The following is a 21,801-nucleotide window of genomic DNA, read 5'->3' on the forward strand; positions in this document are numbered from 1 at the left end:
TTTTTCCTTAGCTGCAGGAAATCCCCTTGCTCTGACAGAATGAACACACAGCAGTTGCATTCAGCTTGATGTACAGACGGCACCAACCCAATTCATAACACTAATGTCAGCCAGCTGGACTACAAGAAATGAATGCATAGTTCTACCAATTAGATTGCTTGTATGTTTGGTCCACATTAACACTGTGAGCACAGGGAAAACAATTCAGTTCCAGTTCAAGTATTAAAGGTGAATGCAGTCTCAGTTATACAGTGTCAGAAATAAGCAGGCCCTTCATCAAAATATGGAAAATCTGGATGAGGAAGAATGTACCAGAGGTGTTAGCAAACAGAATATGTACAGTGGTGCCTCGTACTTTGAACTTAATTCGTTTCAGGAGGCCATTTGAACTCTGAAATGTTCGAAGTCCAAATCAGTTTTCCCCATTAGAAATAATGGAAAGGTAATTAATCCTTTCCTAGACCCTAACCAGTACCCATTTTGATAAACTTAAACAGTAAGGTAGGGTAAAAATAACACAATTAAAAGTCCTAAATAATAAATTAAAACATGAAAACAATAATTAAATACATAAATACTGTATAATACAATGAAAATTGAAATTACTATGCCGTCATGCTTCTTGATAAGTTCCTTTTCACCTCAATCGTCGATACGACAACCTTCCATCCTAGGCTTGTTGCTTCCACACTCTTTTTGGATGCCATAGTTAATAGATATGGGTTATATATATAACCAGAGACACCAAAAAAAGGTGAATAAAGCATTGAAAATACACAAATGTAACACAAGAGATGCTTTCACAGCGAGAGTGAGAGATGACTTGGGCGAACAGCAGATTACATTTATGTTGGTGCATTTTTTTTTTTTTACTGCAATGGCAGTTCGTGCGTAGATGCATCGTTAGAACTCCGGATCAAATTTCTCTCAAATTTAGCATTTGAACTCTGGAGCGTTCCAAGTTAGAATCATATCAGTACGAAGCACCACTGTATTTTTCATCACATAAAAAGGCTATTAGTTTCTCAAGGCTGTCGTAACAACACGTAAATATGCCCAAGGATTATTTTGAGTACAGTAAAACCAGGAGATGATTCAGGAAGCAGTAGCTGAGGTTAGAACAAACAAAGTCAGAATACTGTGGAAGCCAAACAAAACTGAGAAATCAGTAAATGAAGGGGCAAGAGAAAAACAAAAGTCAAATGCAGGAAAGAGATCGTAACTAGAGCACAAATCCTACCTGTAGGACCTATTTTATTGAAAGCTAACTATCACTAAGAGTTTTGCATTCACCAGGATAAGGCAGTAGGTAATACAGTTGTGGTCAGAAGTTTACATACACTCATCATGGACATGAATGCCATGGCAATTGTTGAGTTTCAGTGATTTCTTTGAACTGTTCCTTTTCTGGGGTGGAATGAGTGTAATGACTTTAAAAAACAAGACTTTTACACACAAGATTGAATTTAAATGTGTACTTCTGGCATTTTAAAGCAATGTTTCTGCAATCGTTGGCGTAGTTCCTGAGTCCTACATCAAACTGCAAGTCTGCCCTCTGTTTTAAAGCTACAGTACCTTGCCAATACCTACCTTTGTAATGATTTGTCTATTGTTCCGTTAAGCTTCCAAAGTAAGAACTTCCAGATCTCTGCTGCTTTTTAAGAACAAACTCTTCAATAGGATTTATATTTTAGTTCTCTTCAGTCACTACAGAAACTTTCATATTTATTCACTGTGGTCAAGCACAAAAGGGTCAATGGAAGTGGAATATTTTAGGATGCCAACATGGCCCACCCTGTTTACTGATTAGGCTGAAAACAAAAACAACGGCATGAGAAAGGACAACAAAGTTAAGTGCCATGTAATAAAGTGGCGCGTAAGCGTTTCGGTTCTTCTGACTTGGAGCTCCTTTCGTCAGATCATCTGTGTGATCAATTACAACTCCTTCCCAGCGGTCATCCCTTTTAAAATCTAGGAACTTAAAGGACAGGGTCAGGTGCCCTCATTTGGTAAATTTTCAAGATAGAATGGAACAAGTAAATGTCAAGACCGTTAGCGACAGGGCCCCGTCGTGTCCTGGGGTGGTATCACATACCTAGGAAGAGATTGGATGGTTATTATCAGATGGGCATGCGTCACACCATGCAGGACCATTTGAGTGTTTAATTCTGCCACTTTGTGTCAATTAGTCAAATAACATCTAAATGTGATTACCAAAGAAATGACAACCAAGTTTATTTGAAGCTTTCTGACATTATGTTATTTAAATAAGATGTCAGCTATTAGAAATGGCAGGATAACTTACGGAAACTTTGGCAGTGTGCATGAAAGTACCAACAAATAGTCTTCACTGTTTATATTTGACAACTAATGTTATATCCTGATATTTCTTACTGTTCTACTGCTGTCAATGCCATCCTGGCCTGTCTTAATCATTACATTCACTTTTGACTCATGATTGTTAGAAAACTGATAACAATATTAACAATTCATCATATACACAGAAAGAATTATATTTATATATAATTTATATTTAAGGAATATTTTTTAACATCTTTATAATGACTATGGTATAGAATATACATAAAAACCCCTTGACATTCTAAACTCTGTTGTCAAGGAAACAAGTTACCATGGCAAAGCCAAGAGTCAGGGAGAGGTGAATGATTGGTATCATACATTACCTCCCTCATTAAGTACCCTAACAGAACTATATAAATACTGACTGAAGCGAATAAAAAGAAAAATAATTTAAATATGCAATGAACCTCTTTACAACCTCATTACTGCCAATACAACCTCATTATTTAATTACAACCTTAACTCATTTGCTAGCAGAGTTTATCAGAATTGAAATGATTTGTTTTAAAATGATACTTAAACTTAGATTTAATGTTCCTTTTTATCTTCTGTCTCTAAAGTGAAGTTTTCATTACACTTGAAGGAAAGTCATGACTTTAAGCACTTTGTCTCTGTATTAAGTTTATGCAAGCCTTTGAAAAAGTGCCTAAGGATATTCAGCATTGAAAAAAATGCAATATGACTTCGGTTTCACCTCAGTAATTGCCACTACTATGGATCATTTTCCTCTTCGTGGTGAGAATGAATGGATGGTTGGCAAAAATGATGGATTACAATATCTTTCTCACACTAGTGAGAAGTGACATGATCACAGCTGAATAAGTAAATTATAGTGGCCTTTGTAACACCACATCAGAAATCCCCATTAGCACAGAGCACTTTAAAGGGTGCAGCAAGTACCAGTGCAGCAATTTAAAACTTGTTACTAAAGGTTAACAAAAATCTTTTAGCAGGTTTTACCTGAGAAACTGGTCATGTATACATACATCCTGTGAAAATAATGTTTGAATAGTATTTTGTTGGAACAAATGGAATGTAAAATGATGAGATCTTATTGCAGTGGTTATTTCAAAGCTTGGCTATATCATCACAAGGAATGGAGACATTCATTACCCCTGCAAACTGATTCTGGGCCTGCAGGTCTAAGTTGAAGCAGTGGGTGTGCAAGACAAGGCAGAGTTCACAAGTTCCAATTGCATGTACTACATAAGCAACAAATGAAGAAACTCTTGTGTCCTTTGTGTTTCATATCCTCTGGGCCAGGGGTGGGCAATGTTGGTCCTGGAGGGTCGCAGTGGCTGCAGGTTTTCGTTCCAACACAATTACTTAATTAGAAACCAATCCTTGCCACTTTCAAACCTTACTTAATTTTATGGCTTGTTAGTCTGCAATGTTAGGTTCTTATATCATAGATATAAGATATCATCTAAATTAGGGATCACCAACTCCAGTTCTGTGACTGCAGGTTTTCATTCCAACCCTTTTCTTAATGAGTGCCCTGTTTGTGCTGCTAATTAAGTTCTTGTAAATTCATTTTAATTGAATTGCTCCCCTGAATTTCTTCATCATTCCTCTGAATCGCTTCATTTCTTTCCTTAAATGGCACCCAAACAGAAATGAAATGTGAAGTGAGTGAGCCAACAGAAGACCAACTAAGTCAGGGCCTCAAACTCCAACCAATTTCACTCCAACCAGTTGCTTAATGAGGCGCCAATTCTTGTTGTTAATTAAACTCGTTCTTTAATTCTGTGGCTTGTTGCTGCTCTCATGGGACCTGATGTATAATGCCGTGCGTAGAACTCACACTATAACATGGTGTAAGCACAAAAGCGGGAATGTGTGTACACACAGAAAAATCCAAATGCAGGAATCTGTGCATACGCAAACTTCCACGTTTTGTTGGTTTAAACAGTGGTATAAACAAGAAAAGGAAGCTGATTGAGTGACATAGCATGTCACAAAGTCGCACAGTGCCCGAAATAAAAAAGAAGTTGCATATCAAAGTCGCCGTGAAAAGGTGAGTCGTAGCCCACCATCTGAGTGTCATATGAATCCTTATTATGGTACAGAGAAAAAAAAAAAGGCACACAGAGGAGAAAAAGCACGAAATGTCAAATTTAATCTCGAAATTTCCGCTTTAATCACGTATTTATTTTGTCATTAAAGTAGAACATCATAAACTTAATCTTAAAATCATTTAATTTACTAGTTTCTCAAATCCCATCGTAACTAAAGTAATACGTTAAATGCTTTGTTTTGTATTTGATCTTCTATGTGCTCTACGTGTGTGAATCACTATGTGCTTCTTATACCGGCTCTCTACCTCCGACAGGACACAGAAACCATTACATTCATGATATTACAGCTCTCTGAATAACTAAAATACTGAGATGTATACAAGATATCATTTTCATGACGATAGGAGTTAAAGCATGTTATTAAACATGGGAATATGGTGGTGCAGTGATTGTGCGCGACGTTCGATAAAAAAATTTATTGCAGCAGTACTGTCTGTTTCAAATGTACTAACCTCCAATTCCTTTTTCTTCCTTTCTTTCTCCAAATACCCAATCGCCACACAATCAGCCCAGTAATAGAAGTTAAGCTTATAACGCCGATTCTTCAAAACTTTTAAGGAACATTGAAATACAGTATGTTTGTAGTACATGTTTAATTATTCTATCCTTCACGCCAGTCCCAGTGAAGCATACAGTGCGAGGCAGGAACAATCCGTGAATGTAGCGCCAGAACCTTGCAAGTGTAGCAACACCGTGTCCTTTATTTATTAACAATATAGATTATTTAAATAAAGTTAGTTTTATCTGTATAATATAATAAACATATTTTGCTGCATTTCATCTTAAAAATGATATCGTCATCATATGTAAATACGCGCTTTATAAAGTGGCTCAGGTTGTACAATATTATAACTGTATCTCAAGTTTACATTGAGGTAATTGTACTTATAGGTACAAACAGTTCTACAAGGAGCACTTGATGGAGTGATTGATTGCATTTAGAAACTCTTTCTGAACCGCAAGGTCCGTACAGTAAAGGTTTTCAAGCGTTTGCCATGTGAGAAGCAGTTCAAATAGGAAGCATGGCTGAGGCAGCATGTGCTTGATGCTGTACACTGATAATTCTCTTTCCGATCAGCTGCTCCAAGTGGTGCAGTGAGAGTAATATGGAAAAAGATGATCTGCTGTGGCAACTCCTAACGGGAGGAGCTGAAAGAAGAAGAAGAAGGTGCAGTGAGAGTAACAACTTTAAAGCAGCTATGGTATTTAGAATAGTTTGACCATTGTGTGGACCATTATATTGTTACAGGTTAATTACAATCAGATGCATTAAACTAATAAACAATATGCGGTTAATTTCAGTGTATTTATAAAGTCGCGTCGGGGATGTGGATATGAAAAAGAAAGATAAACCACACAGAAACAGTAGCATTGCTTTGATGCTGGGTACCGCCAGTCTGCAAAACCGAGCGGAGAACTTGCGTACGACAGGGTATGAGGTACCTTGGAAATGTGCGCGGCTTTATGCCAAGTTTAGGTTTTATGCATCGCAATTTGAACGTGGAAGCGTTCCTACACAACATTTCTGTGTGTACGCACCGTTTATACATGAGGCCCGTGGTGCATTAGCAGACATTTCCGAAATTGTTGATTTTCTCTTTTCTAAGAGCAGTGTGAAAATGTTTTGGGGACCTGAGCAGACCAACATTCCTGAGACCCTCATCTTTCTTTATTTTCAGATATTGTATGACGGACACCAGTTGTTTTGGCTCATTTTGTATCTCATTATTCTTTGGTTGCTAATTAAGGAAAAAGAAACAATTAAGGGTTCAAAGTCTTCAAGAGCAAGTCAATTCACATTAGTTCAAAAGAAGTTAATTAGCAGCGACACCTAATCTGAATCATTTGAAGCCTAAAAAGGATCATTTTCAGTCTGTCACATTTTTCTCCTTAGTGTTTTATTTAACCAAATAGTGCATGATGAATCCACACAGGTGCAAACGGGAACAACTTAAAAGGAGAACCACCGGCTCCTTTGTCATTTGCATCTTATTGCTAATAAGGAGCCATTTAAAACAGTGAATGTAGATTTTTAAGACTGAAATACCATATATACTTGCATATAAGTTGGGTCTTGAAACCCGAAAAATCGATCATAAAATCAGACCCAGACTTATATGCCCGTTCAAAAATGCGACACTTAAATTTTATTTCTTTTTTTACATCTTCTTGCCTCCTCCAATCTCATATCAGTTTCTCAGACACATTGAATTTTGTTGCAGCAGCGCAGTTATCAATTTCTTCACCACTTCAATGACTTTTAATTTAAAACCAGCTTAATATTTTCTTCTGATCAAATGCTCTCTTGTAAATAAGGGATGCTCTTATGATAAAGGTTTATGAGGGTGTGAGATACAAAAAAACACAAAACAGTGCAAACGTTGCTTCGGAATTGTTTAAGTATTACCACGTGGTCATGTAGGCACAATACATAGAAAAGAAAAAGGCATTGTGCTCCATGGTTACTCTCTCAGGTGGGCGTTAGCATATCATAATCTCTTGGATCAATAGTGTGAGTTTTCTGCATTCGACTTATACGACCGACATTATAAAATACAAGAAATTATACAGTAAAATCAAGCTCCAAGTTATCCGCGGGAGAACTTATCCGCGAGTAAATATGGTAAGCAATTAAGGATGGGGAACCTTAACAAGTGAGACCACTTAAATGAAACATCAAAATGTCACTTGAGCAATAAGTGCTTCATCAGTAATAATTGACTTCTCATTAAGAAACTGCATTGGAACAAAAACCAGGCAGCCTCTGTGGCCCTCCAGGTTCGACGCTGCCTACCCCTGCTCTGGGCCATCCTTCTCAATAAATTTACCATTTCTGTGTGGTTCTAATTTCTACTCATCATTTGAAGTAGAGAGCAACTGTGTAAGTAAAGCCATGAACAACGAAAGATCTATGAGTATGAATGACACCATTGCTTATTAGAAACTTAATTTTACTTCTTTTTAAATATATTCACAAGTACAGATTTTATTTATTTTAGTATTTCATATTATAAATGTCTTGTGATGGACTGGTGCCATGTCCAGAGTTTATAGTTACCTTGCGGTCCATGCTTGCTGGGATAGTCTCTAGCTCCCGCCACCCTGGTCTGGACTGAGCAGGTTAGAAAACGACACGACATACTACGTCACCAAAGGTAACTACAGATTAAAAGAATGTGGATTGGAAAACTGGTTTACATTTAGTACTTATTATTGTGTAGATGAGATAATAGAAAGTGTTCGTGCAGCTGCTTCATGGCTTCCAGTGCCTGAGTTTGACTGCCAGTTTATTAAGTATCTCTGTGGAACTTCAAAGTATTCTCACTATGTTGCTATGTTTATGTCAGATTTGCACTGAAAAATATAAGTTCCTCCCAGTTCTCAAACATGTGTGTGTTAAGGTGATTGCTTTTTTTTTTTCATAAATGACTGTATGTTTGTATGTATGAGGGGTTTGTTGCCTGTCCAGATTTGGTTTCTGCATTGTTCTTTATGTTTGTAGAATGAGCTTTCACTCCTCATAATACTGTAATAAAACAAGCAAAGGAGTATTTTTACAAGTTTTTTGTCCTTACCAAGCACTAATCATTTAATTAAACCTCAGTTAATTTGAATTATAGTTTGATTAGATCATTACTAACGGCATCAGTGGTGAGTTAATCTTGCATTTTGTTAAGAACCTTCTATACATGGATTGATGGCTCAGTTCTCTTCTCACTGTGCTTTTTAAATTGATATTTATTTCTCAAACTAAGTTTCTTATATTGATATTCTGCTGCTTATTCTTACATTTTACATTTGACTAATTTCTTTTTTTTTCCTCTTTCACTGTCTTTAGTTCAATTTTGTTGGGAAACTTCTTGGTCCACGTGGAAATTCTTTAAAAAGGCTCCAAGAGGATACTCTTACAAAAATGTCCATTTTAGGAAAGGGTTCTATGAGAGATAAAGAAAAAGTGAGTAATTTTAATTTTTAAACTACCTTGAACTGCATGAATACACACAAAAAAAGTATTATGTTGGAAATGACTGAAATGTGATTAGAAAAGCATTACAAACATTGTAAAGAGAGAGTTAGAAAATATTCATTGTGCAGTTGTTAAAGCTTAAGTACATTTTCAAGGAACAGAATATATATTTTTTGACCTAAATAAAATTGACGGAATTAGATCATTATTTAATCTGTTGTAATTTTTTTTTTTAAGAAAACAAGGAGGTGTCTCATAGCACAGCATTCATAAAGCAGAGCAAATAAGTTAATTTTGTTTGGGCAGAGGGTGGCACGGTGGCGCAGTGGTAGAGCTGCTGCCTCGCAGTTAGGAGACCCAGGTTTGTTTCTCAGGTCCTCCCTGCATGGAGTTTGCATGTTCAATCCCCAATTACAGATGCCATTCGCAGATTGAAATCAGATAACATAGAAATGTTTTTTTCAAATAACCCTAATTTTTTCTCAGAAGATTTAGATTGTGGCAGGTATCTGGTAAAAGGCTGGTTCCTACTTAATACTTAATGGTTTTGGCTCCCTCTGACCCTGCAATTAAACAAGCTTGGTCAGTAAATAAATCAACAAATGACTACAAGCGGTGATTAACAAGTTTTGATTATTTCGTTTCAAGTGTGTGGAGCAACGTTAGCATTGCAGTCACCGTTTTTGTGAAGTAAATTTTTAAACATCCTTTTTTTCAAATGTTGCCGGCGATCGTTGTTTAGAAATTGTACTCTTTATTAGGCCATATATTTTTTCTTGTGTCAAGTAGAATTTTCATATAGAAAAGTCATCCCCCTTTACCATCTAAAGGTTGTAAGGAGTGTTTGTGATGTATATTATGAATGGTTTTGTCCAGTTGAATACACTGTCTATTGACCTGCCACCACTATGTTGCTGTGCTTCCAAATGAAGCAGTTCTCAATTCCCAACTTTCACAATAATGGATCCATTATTTTTTCAACACATAGCAGAATACATATATTATCCTAGACTGACACATTTTTCTCTTTACTATTTATTTCCTTTTGTGGAGTGGGTCTTAACATGTTACATTTCCTCAGTGATAAGGAAATTTAAATAATTCAGCTTGTGTCAAGGAGTGAGGATGCAGTGGGACTGTAGTTTTCTAGTACCTGTCTTGAATTTTATTTCTGTTATATTCATTCACTTACTGTAGGATTTCACATGAATCTTTCATTTTATATTCACATAATAAGATATTCTGGTGAAAAGGTTTCATTTTACAAGGTATTTTTAAACCATAAAAAGCTTATGTTTTGATGCATTATAAAAACTCACCTTGAAACATTGTCTTTAACATCAAATTCCATCCATCCATTTTCTAACCCACTGAATCCGAACACAGGGTCACGGGGGTCTGCTGGAGCCAATCCCAGCCAACACAGGGCACAAGGCAGGAACCAATCCTGGGCAGGGTGCCAACCCACTGCAGGACACACACAAACACACCCACACTAGGGCCAATTCAGAATCGCCAATCCACCTAACCTGCATGTCTTTGGATTGTGGGAGGAAACCCACCGAGCCCAGACAGGGGAGAACATGCAAACTCCACGCAGGGAGGACCCGGGAAGCGAACCCGGGTCTCCTAACTGCGAGGCAGCAGCGCTACCACTGCGCCACCGTGCTGCCCTAACATCAAATTGTTTTCATGATTAATTCAGCTTAAAATAACGTAAGGACTACAGGCTATAGCAATTCTCAGATAAAAGCACTGATTTTAACTATTTTTCTGGGAATAACCAAAAATCATTAGATAATTAAGAGTCAAATTTTAGAAAGTTTTGTGATAAAGTCTGATTTCTTCTTATGCAAATCTGTCTGTAATGTTGAAAAACCTTCTGTTTCTTCAGTGCATTTACATTGCACTACTTTCAATGGGGTTTTTAAGTCAAAGGAAATCTCTGTATTTTTGTCCAGGTTTAATAAGCCATTTACTGTTCTTTTTTTTCTGTAACAGGATACAATGATACGGTTCTTAAATTTGTTTGACTATAAACTGTCAAAATTTTAGATCAAATTATAAAGAAACAATCATGGAGAAAAAAATGGATAATACAAAAATATTGATGCATTCAAAGTTTATTTTATGTATATCCAAGGTTTAAAATGTCAAAAAATAAAATTTTGTTGTTTTGGCTTAGCTGATGTTCTGTTTTATTCTTTACTAAGACAATTATGTTACTTCTGCATGGCTTGGCGTAAGTGTATGTACATATTTAATGTATCGACGAGTGGCAGTGAACCTTGAATTTCCGTTGGTCGGTTTCTGCAGGTATGTTAGCATATTTACTGTTAGTATTAATAATAATAATAATAATAATATACACTGTGGTTGTGCAAGGTATGACCCAGGATCAATATAAATGTAGGGGTGTCGTTCCAGTTACCCCATTTAACAAAAAAGCTTTTAATACAAACAAAACACAATGGTGCATATAAAGTAAAGTAAAACAGGGCAAAGCATTTCTATAGCAAACAGGTCTGGTTCAGAGCTCCATCTCTCTTGAGTGTCAGTCGTGAATCAGACACCTTCTATGATCACCATGACTGGAAGGGACAGAGTCAGTTGCTGCTCTCACTGGGCGTCTTCTCCTAGCTGTGGGAACCAAAAGAGGGGACAATGCTAGTGACAACAAGATGAGAACAGGAGGGTGATCCTCAGACACACATACATGACAATATACGTTTTTTATTCTTTGTTTTTAATGTAGGATTTTGGATTTATAATCTCACAGTGTTCTGTGTATCTACTGTAAGATGGCTGGCATGTTTTGCTGACATGGAAAAATACTAAACTGGTGTGTATGCACTTTCACTATGAATGTTCCTTTGGTCATGGGAACCTTTATTTTTTTTGTACACAATATCTTCAGGCACTTCCCAGATAGGGCGGCACGGTGGCACAGTGGTAGCGCTGCTGCCTCGCAGTTAGGAGACCTGGGTTCGCTTCCGGGTCCTCCCTGCGTGGAGTTTGCATGTTCTGTCTGTGTGGGTTTCCTCCCAAAGACATGCCGGTTAGGTGGATTGGTGATTCTAAATTGGCCCTAGTGTGTGTGTCCTGTGGTGGGTTGGCACCCCTGCCCAGGATTGGTTCCTGCCTTGTGCCCTGTGTTGGCTGGGATTGGCTCCACCAGACCCCCGTGACCCTGTGTTCGGATTCAGTGGGTTGGAAAATGGATGGATGGACTTCCCAGATAGTGTCTAAATTGGCTGTGATTATGGTAGAAAGTTCACTTTTTTGGAGCATGTGGCATCTTTAAATTTAATGCTGGTATTTTACTGCCTCTCTTTCCTCTCTCCACCTGTTCCCACCCTTTTGTTATTATGATCTGACACCCTAACAAGTAAACCAACTTCCTGTCAGTCAGCAAATGATTGTTCTTATTCCACCTTTTTCCTTTCACTTCCAAAAGTCAATTTTCGAAATGTAAGAGGTACAGTTGAATAGCATTCCATAGTGACAGCATGAATTTGGGATAACATCTATACCTTTTTTGTGAAGGAATTCCTTTATGATTTCAAACCTAGGTTTGTCAACGTTCTTATGCTAGTATAGTAATGCTTTAAGCTAAACAGATTTTTATACGAGGGAGACTCAAAAAAGTTTCAGCACTTTTATATTATCGTTGGAAACGGTGAAGGCAGGAGGAGTAGTAATTGGGCATTAAAAAGTTGGTACAACGCTGGGAAAATTGCATCACAAGCAAAGGTGATATAATTTGTTTTTGAAATTCTTAATAAATAGAGTTTAAAAAAAGTGCAGAAACTTTTTGAACAGCCCTCGTTGTTATTTAATATCTACTTGCTCAATTTTGAAAGACTTCATTATCTTGTAATATAAATTAGAGAAGTAAATTTAGTAAATTGACTGTTATTTCATTAAAATGTTTTCCAAGAAACCCTTTATCTTACTTTAATTACAAAAGGTTTTCAAAGTTTGTTGTATATGCAATTCAGTGTCAAATGTAATCAGTGTTGAGGTGACTGTGAGAAAGCAACGTCAAAACATGTCCTTCTTTTGCCGGACGTCTGGTAACCCTACTTTAGGAACCTTTAAATTTTGACTTGATGTTGTTATGAACGATCAAAGTGAAAATGATCGTTAGGCTGAATGGTCTGTTCTAGTCACAGGTTCTCTAATGTTCACATTAGTTATTTTGTCTTGATATTCAAAGACACACTAGAAACACAGTTTCTTTTGCCTTTTTTTAACTACAGTATATCCGTTCCTTTACAAACTTCCATGGTACATAGCATTCATTGTCATTAGTCAATACCATGCTGTATATTCTGCCTAAAATTTCAATATATCCTGTGCTATTACTTTGTCTATCATTACTGCAATATCTTCTTCTCAGTAGTTTTGTATTATGAGCCTGCTCCATTTTTTAATATATGCTGATTATGTTTTCTAACCTTGTTTGCATTGTAAGATCTCTTGTGCTGGTAATATATAAAGTAAAGTTTGATTAAAGTTAGGGAATGTACTAAAGTAAATAACGCAGTCGAGAGTCACCATTAAATATGAATTCAACATGGGCATGCTTTTTATTACATCAAGCCTGGTGGAGCCTGCCAAGTGCACTGTGACAAGATTATCCAATATAACAAAGCAACATCTTAAAAAAGTTAGGTTCGTTTACATAAGACAGTCAAGAAGCATTTCAGTTTACAGCAATCAGTAGATAAATATTATAATGTATACTTTTAACACATCTATGTCTTAGCATTATTAAATGGTCCCAAAATAGTTAAACCGATTAAAAGTCTTTGGCCAATATCTGGTTCATTGAATAGGACTATAAAATGTCATATGATCTTATCTCTCATTGCATAGTGATATGCTGTTAAAAATGATACAGCGTGCCTTAGATACACAGGCAGTCATAGTTAGAGATGCTTTATAAATGAATACAGAAAGTTATACCCTATAAATCACAGTATAACATGTAATTAATCACAATTGATAGTTGCCTTTATACAAGATGGCTTAAAAATCAGGATATCTGATATAAAATGATATGATAAAAATGCTTAAGTCTGTAATATATGGCACATCATGACCAGGCAAATTTCCTACAACATGATCAGCAGGATCTAATGGTAATGCAGTTCTATGTCACACTACCATCCAAGATATCATTATACAAATACTCCATCTTAACTGTGCCTTTAATGGTCATTTTTTGAGTAACTCATCTTGGAAAATGTTTTAGCTCAATTTTATCACAATACACTGCTTACTTGTTTTGTATTATTGTAATAATTAAAATATATAACTCTTGTAATAAAGAAGCAGAGACAGTAAATTAATTATGTATCATTGTAAAATGCCCAAAAATACAGTATTAAGAAAGCAGAATTCTATGTGAATATTGGTAAACCATACATTACAGCCTAAGTAGCAGTAGACCTGGCAGCTTTTGGCTTATCTTCAGTCCAGCTTGCTTTGCTACTACATGGCCCTTGAGTGAAGTATTGAGGCCACATGTCTCTCAATATGGCTGCTGAGATAGTTTTCTTCATCATGGCCTTCTGTTCATGGCCAGATGGTGAGAGAGAGATAGAGGCAAGGTGACCAACTTTATAAAATTCTTAAACTAAAACAGTGTCTCAGTACAGAATGGCCTCCAATTCAAAACCAATCATAAACAGCCATACTTTAGACTAATAGAAATTATTTTCCAGTCCCTTCCTGATCAGTTACCAGTAAAAATGATGGGGTAAAACGTATCCCCCAGTTGCTCTGTTTAGTCAGTTTATGGCCTTCCTTCATTGTATAGCTTATAGGCTGTAAGTCCAAATACAGTCACCCTTGCCAGGTTGGTGTGATGCTCCATCCTCCTCACCATACATTTCACATCCTGGGTCAGTACTAAAGACTGGTGGGTTGATTGGGTTCTCACCAATGAAGTAAAGGCACACAAAATGTTTATCTTATAGCTTTTACAGTGGTGTGAAAAACTATTTGCCCCTTCCTGATTTCTTATTCTTTTGCATGTTTGTCACACAAAATGTTTCTGATCATCAAACACATTTAACCATTAGTCAAATATAACACAAGTAAACACAAAATGCAGTTTTTAAATGATGGATTTTATTATTTAGGAGAAAAAAATCCAAACCTACATGGCCCTGTGTGAAAAGTAATTGCCCCTTGTTCAAAAATAACCTAACTGTGGTGTATCACACCTGAGTTCAATTTCCGTAGCCACCCCAGGCCTGATTACTGCCACACCTGTTTCAATCAAGAAATCACTTAAATAGGAGCTGCCTGACACAGAGAAGTAGACCAAAAGCACCTCAAAAGCTAGACATCATGCCAAGATCCAAAGAAATTCAGGAACAAATGAGAACAGAAGTAATTGAGATCTATCAGTCTGGTAAAGGTTATAAAGCCATTTCTAAAGCTTTGGGACTCCAGTGAACCACAGTGAGAGCCATTATCCACAAATGGCAAAAACATGGAACAGTGGTGAACCTTCCCAGGAGTGGCCGCCGACCAAAATTACCCCAAGAGCGCAGAGACGACTCATCCGAGAGGTCACAAAAGACCCCAGGACAACGTCTAAAGAACTGCAGGCCTCACTTGCCTCAATTAAGGTCAGTGTTCACGACTCCACCATAAGAAAGAGACTGGGCAAAACGGCCTGCATGGCAGATTTCCAAGGCGCAAACCACTGTTAAGCAAAAAGAACATTAGGGCTCGTCTCAATTTTGCTAAGAAACATCTCAATGATTGCCAAGACTTTTGGGAAAATACCTTGTGGACTGATGAGACAAAAGTTGAACTTTTGGAAGGCAAATGTCCCGTTACATCTGGCATAAAAGGAACACAGCATTTCAGAAAAGAACATCATACCAACAGTAAAATATGGTGGTGGTAGTGTGATGGTCTGGGGTTGTTTTGCTGCTTCAGGACCTGGAAGGCTTGCTGTGATAGATGGAACCATGAATTCTACTGTTTACCAAAAAATCCTGAAGGAGAATGTCCGGCCATCTGTTTGTCAACTCAAGCTGAAGCGACCTTGGGTGCTGCAACAGGACAATGACCCAAAACACACCAGCAAATCCACCTCTGAATGGCTGAAGAAAAACAAAATTAAGACTTTGGAGTGGCCTAGTCAAAGTCCTGACCTGAATCCAATTGAGATGCTATGGCATGACCTTAAAAAGGCGGTTCATGCTAGAAAACCCTCAAATAAAGCTGAATTACAACAATTCTGTAAAGATGAGTGGGCCAAAATTCCTCCAGAGCGCTGTAAAAGACTCATTGCAAGTTATCGCAACGCTTGATTGCAGTTATTGCTGCTAAGAGTGGCCCAACCAGTTATTAGGTTCAGGGGCAATTACTTTTTCACACAGGGCCATGTAGATTTGGATTTTTTCTCCCTAAATAATAAAAACCATCATTTAAAAACTGCATTTTGTGTTTACTTGTGTTATATTTAACTAATGGTTAATGTGTTTGATGATCAGAAACATTTTGTGACAAACATGCAAAAGAATAAGAAATCAGGAAGGGGCAAATAGTTTTCACACCACAGTATATGCTAGAAATCACTCCACCACGACATATAATCGATATCTCAAAAAGAAAAAGTAACTAAGACTGTTAAGATGCATCTTTTCAGGCAGGAGTCTATTTACTACTACCAATGATGGCGGTTCTTTCGGCTGTGACTGGCACCAGAAGTGACATCAGTGGTTGAAAAGCCGCCAAACTTCCGGTCTGCTGTAGGAGAAAAAGAGAAGGTGTTATCCCAGAGCGCCAACCCCTGGAGTGGCAGAGAACTAACATCACCAGACCCGTTAGACTGTCCCTTATATGCAGGCTTGCATTCTGGACTTTTCTTTATAGAAATGTCGATATTAAAAAAATGAAATCTGTGCGTGTATTTCTATAATACAGCAAATTAACTAATTATATTGAATATAATCAAATGAATATTTTATGTAATTTGGTTTTTATTCTTGACATAATTTGAGCCATCCAAAATACTAGATTTAATCAAAAAATATTTATATATACTGTCAGTAGAATTCAGAAGTTGTAATACTTTTAAGATTATTTCTCCAGGTAATACTGATATTAGTTGAATTAATTCTACAATATCCATAATACTTCAGAGAATCACAAAATGGCTTTAGGAAAGAAGAGTGAGGCTCAGTACACAGCGTCTAATGAGGCAGAACAAAATTGTTCAAATTAGCTGTTTCTTTCTTTTAGCCATCCAGTTTCCTCAGAAGAGCTGCTGATAAAATTACTGTTTTGATTGTTTTAGTTTTTGATATGAAAACAAAATAATACATGTAATCACAGTGTTTAAGAATGTATCTGTCTGTGGTTCTTGGGTATTTTTGAGATTATGATGTTGTGGTACTCAAAATTGTCAGGTGAATATAATGTAAATGAATCTGGTTTGTTTTCATTGTTGATTGTGTTGATCCTCTGCTGAAAATCCATCTTCAGCCAAATGCAGATAACATGAATGTCTTTAGCATTTCCCTTTTTGGGTGTATTCTTTTTATATGGCATACAGTATGTACTTTCTTAATTACACAAACATAGTGTTTCGTTAACATTCACAAAACCACCCTGTAATAATTACATGCAAATACACTGATTGCACAGTTGTTCAGCACACCTTTTTATTAAAGAACTAGCAGCTCATTTGCCCAAAGTACGGCCTGAACTTGTCAGAACATGGGCCCACCAGTGTTTCCAAAATTTAGTAAGGGATATTGGCTAGACATTGGCTTTTTTGCAGAATGGATGAGGTCTAGTCTGAATAGCTCTGCCTTACCCCAAAGATTATTGCAGTTTAAACGGGTGATTGGAGAGACCACTGCTTTAAGCTGAATTCATATTAATACACCAAAAAAAATGCTAAGGCTTTATAGCACAGAGTCTGATCCAGCAAAAGTACTCATTCTTAGAGTGCCCTGCTGACATGACAGAATGTTTAATAAGCAACAAGCTTCCGATATTGTGTGACAATTAAGAACTGTACCCTTGGTTTTCTTTTCTTTGATATCTTGTAATGCACTTTGAGCACTTTCTGTGCATGAAAATGTGCTACAGAAATAAATGTTGATTGTGAGCACCAGTCTACACTTTGACATCTGCTGGTAGGATGGAGGGCTTTTTCATATCCACATGTACTTCAGAGTAGGTAATCCAACCTGAAGCAAAGCATCTGTGGAACCAGCCAGTACTTTGATGGGAGACCATCTGGGGTTTCTGCTGGAAAAGGCGTTGGAGAGACCAACAGGGGCACTTAACCTGTGGTCTGTGTGTGGATCCCAATGCTCCAGTGCAGTGACAGGTACACTGTGCTGAAAAAATGATGCTGTCCTTCAGATGTGATGGAAAACTGAGGTCCTTACTCTCTGTGGTCATGAAAGATCCATAGACATCTTTCATACAGAGTCAAGTGCACCCCGATGTCCTAGTTAAATTGCACACCATGGCTGGACCCCTAATCACCCCCTGTCTCTAACTAGTTATTTCTCTCACCTCTTCCTCACCTAATAGTTAATGTGTGGTAAGTGTACTGGCACAAAATGGCCACAAAATAGAGAGTTACATGTTGTTCAAGACCTTCCCTTTCGATCACCGTTATCTTCACTTCTTAAGACTGAGAGCCACAGGTTCAGTAGCAGTTGCAAAAAGCAATAGCGATAACAAAACAGCATAATTTGTTACTACATTCTGATGTGAAATAGCAAGAATTGACTGTATATTGTTTACATAAAACAAAGGTTTCCGAGATATACTGTAATAGTTCATTCCAAATACATATATTGGGTTTAAGCCGAGATTTGTTTACTACAGTAAGATCTGTCAAAGTTTTTTTCAAGCATTCAGAGATGCTAAGGTCTTAAAATCAGATACTTAAGGAAAATATATTGTGGTAGCATATATCTTGAATAAACTCATATTGTTTAAGTACATACTTCACCAAAATTTAATGATGATTTATAAGGTAAGCCACTGTAGTACATAAAATGATTAATCTTCATTGTTTTTTAAACATTCTCATTTTGTGTGTTACATTTTAAGGAAAAAAATAATCATTGTGCGCTCCCTCTCCTACTATTCTGCCTGATCTTTATCATTGTGAAAGGATGCCCTACTTTTTGGGAAGTGACTTTCAAAGGTGCAGTCATGTCCTGTCATACTTTAATTCCACATAGTGGTGTTCTCATTTTGTTTTGCTTAGTTAATCCGTCAATATTGCTTTAACATTTATTGTTTTTTTTTTTTATTTTGATTCTTCATATTTAATTTTAATTAATTTGTACTGTGTTTTTGTAAATAATGTTGCTAATGATCTAATTTAATAGTTGCTGTGATCTGCAAGCCTGAGAGAGATTGTTTCAACATGGTCAGTTAAGGGCATGGTCATTGATCAACACTCTAATGTTGTGTACGTACTTGATGGGTGTTAGTGATAATGAGCCCAGCTGAAAAGAGATGGGCTGCTGAAAAGATGGATTAGCTGGGATAACAAAAAGGCACTGTACATCTTTTCCAAGTTGAGCTGGAGATGGTGACCTTCATTTAGGTTGCAAGGTCAGTGACACATGCAGAGATGCTAGCTGATTATTCTGTGTGTGTTTTTTTGTGTGACCCACCTACTATATGCATTTACATCAGTCATATTAGTGCCTGGTTTGACTAGATTTGCATCGGATCATTGTTTTCCTTTCAGGCATTATCATCTACAATTATAAAGCAATACAAATTTAAATGTTATGTAAATGGTGAGTCTCCCAGTGATGCTACTGCCCAGGAAAGTATATTGACTATGAACTGCCTAAATTGAATAAGCAGCACATTCAATTTGGAATCGCACAACTTTTATTTAAGAAATGATAACCCAGAATAACACAGTTCACGATTCAAGCACAGAGCTACAGTATGTGGTAGTGGTATTAATAACCATCGTGTGGCCAGCTTTCTGCTGGTTAGCCATTGAAGCAGTGCGTCTCTGCACACCTTTTGTTTTCCACAGTAGGACTCTGCACTACTTTAACACATCATATCCAAGCTACTTTTCTGGATAGAGGTGGTCATTTGTTAGCTTCTTCTCCGTGAACTGAAAAGACTCATATAAAGTTTCTTTGGTGGCTTTTGCACATTTAGTGTCTTCAGCAGGAGAAATCAACTGTCAAAAGAACAAATGAATATGTTCAGGCAGGTGCACGTGACATTATTTATTTTGATTTTCAGAAGGGTAATAATAAAGCACCACATGAATGGTTAGTGATCAGACTTAAAGAAGTGGGAATTTGGGGCACAGTCAGCAGGTTGGTGCAAAATTGTCTCAAGCAAAGGGTTATGGCATGGGGAACGTTTTCATAATTAGTTGATGTTAAACGTTCTGCCCCTCAGGACTCACTGCTGAGGCTCTTTTTAATATGCATAAACTCTATTCATAAGAATATAATCAGTAAGTTGGGTAAGTTTGCAGATAATAGCAAACTAGGTGGAAGGCCAGACAATGCAGAAGTAGCTCAATTGTTGCAGGGGGATTTGGGCAGCATATATAGTAGGCTTGGGCTGATTTATTGGAAATTAAATTTAATATAAGTAAATGTAAAGTATTGCACAGAGGAAGTTAAAATGCTAGATTTGAATACACAATGGGAGATCTGAAACTTGAAAGTACATCTTATGAGCTCATCACAGTCTACATCAGAACAAAGTACAGCAGTGATTAAGAAAGCTAATATAGTGTTAGGTTATAAGTTAAAGGAGGTTATGTTTAAGCTTTGTAACACACTAGTGAAGCCTCTCCTAGAGTACTATGGTCAGTTTTGGTCTCCATATAAAAAAAAAAACCCAACATATCAGCATTACAGAAATATCAGGGAAGAGCAACTAGGCTGATTCATGGCTAAGAGGTAAGAGCTATGAGGAGAGACTGAAGGAGATGAACCTTTTCAGTTTAAAGGGGATATAACTGAAGTGTTACAAATCATGAAAGGAATTAGTACAGTGTGGATCCCAGCTGCCACTTAAAAATGAATTCTGCAACAGTAACATAGAGACATGGCTGTAAAAGTTAGGTTAAAGGTAGATTTTGCATAAACATTATAAAGTCTTTCTTTATGCAAAGGCATAGGAATAACCACAGGAATAAATTACCAACTAGTGTGGTGGAAACCAGGGGCATCATGTATAACAGCGTGCGTAGATTTCATTGTAAAACATGGCAAAACGGACGGAAATGTGCGTACGCACAAAAAATTCAGAATCACAAAACCGCGCGTAAATCAACTTACACGCACACCTGCCATCCTCCCAGAATTAAGCCCCTTTGAATATGCTAATCAATATAAATAGCCCTTTACATTCAATGTTTTGTGAAGACAAAAAACTAAAAAACTTCAGCAAAATGTGAAACGGAGGTCCTACTCAGTGAAACAGAGGAAAGGAAAAATGCACTTTTGGTGTATGAGCAACAAAAGGGAATTGATGGAGTGGCACGCAAAAGTTCAAGTTCAGAAATTTGCACAGTCAGATGTCAAAGTCGAGGTGAAAGGTAGGTTGTACCATCAGAGTGTCATATGGAAGCGTATTAGGGCACACAGAAAAGAAAAAAAAAATTAGGAACACAGTGAAGAAAAAAAAGGTTTAAATGTAGTAGTTTATTTTGTCATTAAAGTAAAATGTTGTAAACTTCATCTTAAAATCGATGTTTAATTTTCTAGAGTTTCTCAAATCCTTGTGTGTAATGTTATGTGTTCTACGTGTTGAATTACTACGTGCTTCTTAAATTGGCTTTTACTTTTGTAGTCGGGAGCACGCAGAGTAAACGCCACACAGAATTCATACATCCCCCATACAGGGATTATTCCTGCTTCCCGCAAGATGCTTGCTGGGACACGCACAACAATAAACAAAATAATGCAGCAGTACTGTCTCTGTCAAACGTACCAACCCCTAATTCCTGTACTTCCGTTTTCTTTCTGCACGTAAGCAATTGCCACACATCAGCTGTGTAATAAATTCAAAACTATCTTCAAAACTTTTATGGAATGTTGAAAAATCTTCGTTATGCATGTTTAATTATTCCATCCATCCAGGGTCATATTCGGGCCAGTCCCAGCAAGCATCAAGCACGAGGCAGGAACAATTCCTGTGTGCTGCGCCACTGCACCCTCACGTGTTTTATTATTAACAGTTTGCATTATTTAAATGCAGTAAACAATTTTATGTGTAAAATGTAATATACATACTTTAATGGATTTAATCAAAAAAATGATATCAAATGTATATCCTAGTAGTCTAACAGCACACAGCTACAAGAGGATAACTCTTGGAAATCTAAATCAACTT

General features: G+C 37.0%; 1 protein-coding gene across 2 annotated transcripts in view; it reads left to right on the plus strand.

Annotated features, from left to right (window-relative positions):
* The window catches only part of khdrbs3 (KH domain containing, RNA binding, signal transduction associated 3), a 526,056-nt gene that overhangs the window by 300,139 nt on the left and 204,116 nt on the right, over positions 1-21,801 (plus strand). For both annotated transcript variants that reach the window (XR_005630743.1, XM_039737376.1), the window contains exon 3: positions 8,278-8,394. Coding sequence is in view for 1 of the 2 variants with exons in the window: in XM_039737376.1 (XP_039593310.1) it covers positions 8,278-8,394 (117 nt within the window). In the remaining variant the exon portion in view is untranslated. The remainder of the gene's footprint in view (positions 1-8,277; positions 8,395-21,801) is intronic.

Source organism: Polypterus senegalus, chromosome 15 (genome assembly GCF_016835505.1).
Source record: "Polypterus senegalus isolate Bchr_013 chromosome 15, ASM1683550v1, whole genome shotgun sequence".
NCBI lineage: Eukaryota > Metazoa > Chordata > Cladistia > Polypteriformes > Polypteridae > Polypterus > Polypterus senegalus.